At 42.9% G+C, this 2,941-nt stretch overlaps 1 protein-coding gene across 1 annotated transcript in view; it reads left to right on the top strand.

The window, feature by feature from the left end:
• map1lc3b (microtubule-associated protein 1 light chain 3 beta) overlaps positions 1-2,698 on the top strand; it is a 7,437-nt gene extending 4,739 nt beyond the window's left edge. The window contains exons 2-4 of the mRNA XM_077567993.1: positions 668-723; positions 916-1,022; positions 1,114-2,698. Coding sequence (XP_077424119.1) covers positions 668-723; positions 916-1,022; positions 1,114-1,291 — 341 coding nt within the window. The 3' untranslated portion in view covers positions 1,292-2,698. The remainder of the gene's footprint in view (positions 1-667; positions 724-915; positions 1,023-1,113) is intronic.
• Positions 2,699-2,941: the final 243 nt, after the last annotated feature.

Below are 2,941 nucleotides of genomic sequence, written 5' to 3'. Positions count from 1 at the left end.
CACCCAAAATAAATGGGAGGCAGAATTAAAAAAATATTTGACTAAAAATTGACTGCTAGATCTAGCTGTCTCATTTGTTCTTAACTCATTTGCTCCCAAAAACCTATAAAATCTATTTTAAATGTTTTAAGTGTCCCAAAGACGCCTTTATACATTTTTTATGTTTTTTTTTTTTATGCTGGAGCATACAGAAGGCTTTGATGCAGCCTCTCAACTGCAAAGAACAGTTGAATAAATTGTAGTTATTACACAAATGGCCAGCAGGTGGCAGCAGAGCAAAATAAGATCAACCAGGGGCCATGTTGGAAAAAAAAAGCTCATTGCTCACATTTCTAAATAGATTTGTGAGTAATGATGAAACTTAACTATATGCTAATGCTAATTGCTGCAAAACGGAAACAGATAGAAATGTACTTTTTTTTCCCCCTGATGAAAGAAGAGAGTCTAATCTTTATTTTGGTAGGTTCCATGTTTTTATAGCAACACAATACTCTGTGGGCCTTGCAAAATCAGTCAAAATCCATTAAAACAGCCGGGAGCGAAGGGGATTGCTTCTGCGAAAATGTCTGGCAGTGAATGAGTTAAGAGACGAGCGCAGCGTGTAATGTGTGTGTGCTCGGCACCTCCCGCTGCTGACACTGTGCGCGTTTTTTTTGTGTCCCTGCAGATCAGAGAGTAGAAGATGTCCGACTGATCCGGGAGCAGCATCCTAACAAGATCCCCGTGAGTGTCCTGTTAACTAGCATGCGTTCACATGGGACATTCAAGTCCAATCCTGTCGTAAATACAAGTCACGTGACTCGCATGAGTGAGCAATAAGGGGCAGCAAGTTCGATTTGAACAAAAAGTCAGTGCAGCTCTGCTCATTCTTTGGCTTTAATTAACATGGCACCCACCCGCGCGCGCTTCCTGCAGGTGATCATCGAGAGGTACAAAGGAGAGAAGCAGCTCCCCATCCTGGACAAGACAAAGTTCTTAGTGCCGGACCACGTCAACATGAGTGAGCTCATCAAGATTATCAGGTAGTTTCCCCCCCCCACATCTCCTTCCTGCCTTTCCTCCTTTGCTTCTGATCTTGCCACCAATGAATGCCGTTCTCCTCACGACCACCAGGAGGCGCCTGCAGCTGAATTCCAACCAGGCGTTCTTCCTGCTGGTCAACGGCCACAGCATGGTGTCGGTGTCTGCCGCCATCTCAGAGGTGTACGAGCGGGAGCGCGACCAAGACGGCTTCCTCTACATGGTGTACGCCTCCCAGGAAACCTTCGGCGCCGGCCCATTTCCCCAGTGATCACCTTTCCTCTTCTTCTTCTTCTTGGCCAGCCATCGGACAATTGTAGTTTTTCTTGTTGTTGTTGCTCCTTTCCATGTTATTTCCAGTAATTACACCACGTTAGTCTTGACTGTACTAAGTAAAAAAACAATCCGCTAAACGTAATCACCAAGTAGCGGCTTTTCTTTTTTGTGGGTTCTGACTGCAAAGAGAATAACTCAATTTGTGTGCGACACAGGCGCGACCACGGCTTCTTTATTCTTTTTCCTGTCGGTTGCCATGGCAACGTAGCAGCTCTTCTCGTGTTGTGGCTAGATGAATCTTAGACCTCCTGTTTATCTTTATCCACATTTCAGCTTGCGATTTTACAAAAAAAAAAAAGGTGGTGCGGACGGACGCCCCTGCTTTTTATAGATTTATATTTACAATAGCAACTGAACAAAGCTAACATTGATTTGAAGCTTTACGGAGATGAGTGCAAGTTATGTCGAATCAACAACAGGCATTGAGGCATTGCTAAAGTCGACAATGTGAAAGAAGTGGACGTAGCCTCCTGGCCCGATGCAGGGCAGACGTGCCTTAAAGCAGCATCAAGGGGCAAAAAGATTCTACACTTGAGCTTTTTGTGTTCATTTTGTAAATAATATCACATTCAGTCAAATCCACCATAATGCAACTTTGTCACTGGCCAACCCGTCAGTCATAGTAACGACATAGTGATGCACCTCGATATTGCGTGTTAGCAGTTGGGTCTGAATTTCGGCTCCAAAAACGAGGCTATGTCCACTTTTTATCTTTGTGTGTTACGTGTGATGACCCTCCCCCTTTAGTTTTATTTACTTGCCGTTTACGGCTTCAAGTCATTCAACATTTACATAAGATGCAAGAACTGCCTGGAACGCATAATGTTGGAACAGTAAGAGCGGTTCAGTAACTACAGTGAGACTGGTCGAGAAACTTGAGGGATGGGTGGGTTTATTATTTTTTTTCAGTCACAAGTAATTTGAAGTTTTAGTATGGGAAATGGGTCCCTTATGTGTGTAGCTGCATCAGTGTGACTTTGGCCCACAGGGTTGATATCGCGGTGCTGCGGTTGTGATTCAACTTGACGCCCTGTGGGTCGCGCATCCTGTCTGTGCACATGGACCTTAGTGCTTTTTATGTTTGTTGCGGTACAACTGCTTTTATATCGCAGTATTTTATCATTTTTGATTTAATTTAACTTTTTCATCATACAAGTCTTTATCAGTGTTCTCGGTTTGTGCTAATGGACAAGTCCAAGCCGCTGTTTGTTGGAGAGGGGGGAGCATTGGTTTGTGCGTCTTCCAGCCCCTCCGTTTCTCACACGTTCACACTGAGCAATAGCCATATGTGTATTTATGTTGGTATTTTGTTAACAATAAAAAAATTGGAGAAAAAAAGAGATTTGGAGTAATAATTGTGTGATTGTTTTTGTCCATGAGCCAAATTGAATGGCAAAGTGTGTACACCCCAAAAATTATGCTTGTCCACCAGTTCTACACTATTGCATTTAGTTCAACACAACATCTCTTAAATTAACCCAATCGTCTACATCCTAAAATATTATGTCAGATATTCTGCATTTAAGTTTTAACTGCACATAGATTTGTGTTCAATGTGTTTATATCATTGCTGTTCCAGGGCATA

This window comes from Vanacampus margaritifer, chromosome 6 (assembly GCF_051991255.1).
Source record: "Vanacampus margaritifer isolate UIUO_Vmar chromosome 6, RoL_Vmar_1.0, whole genome shotgun sequence".
Taxonomy (NCBI): domain Eukaryota; kingdom Metazoa; phylum Chordata; class Actinopteri; order Syngnathiformes; family Syngnathidae; genus Vanacampus; species Vanacampus margaritifer.
This window is presented reverse-complemented; position numbering and strand designations above follow the sequence as displayed.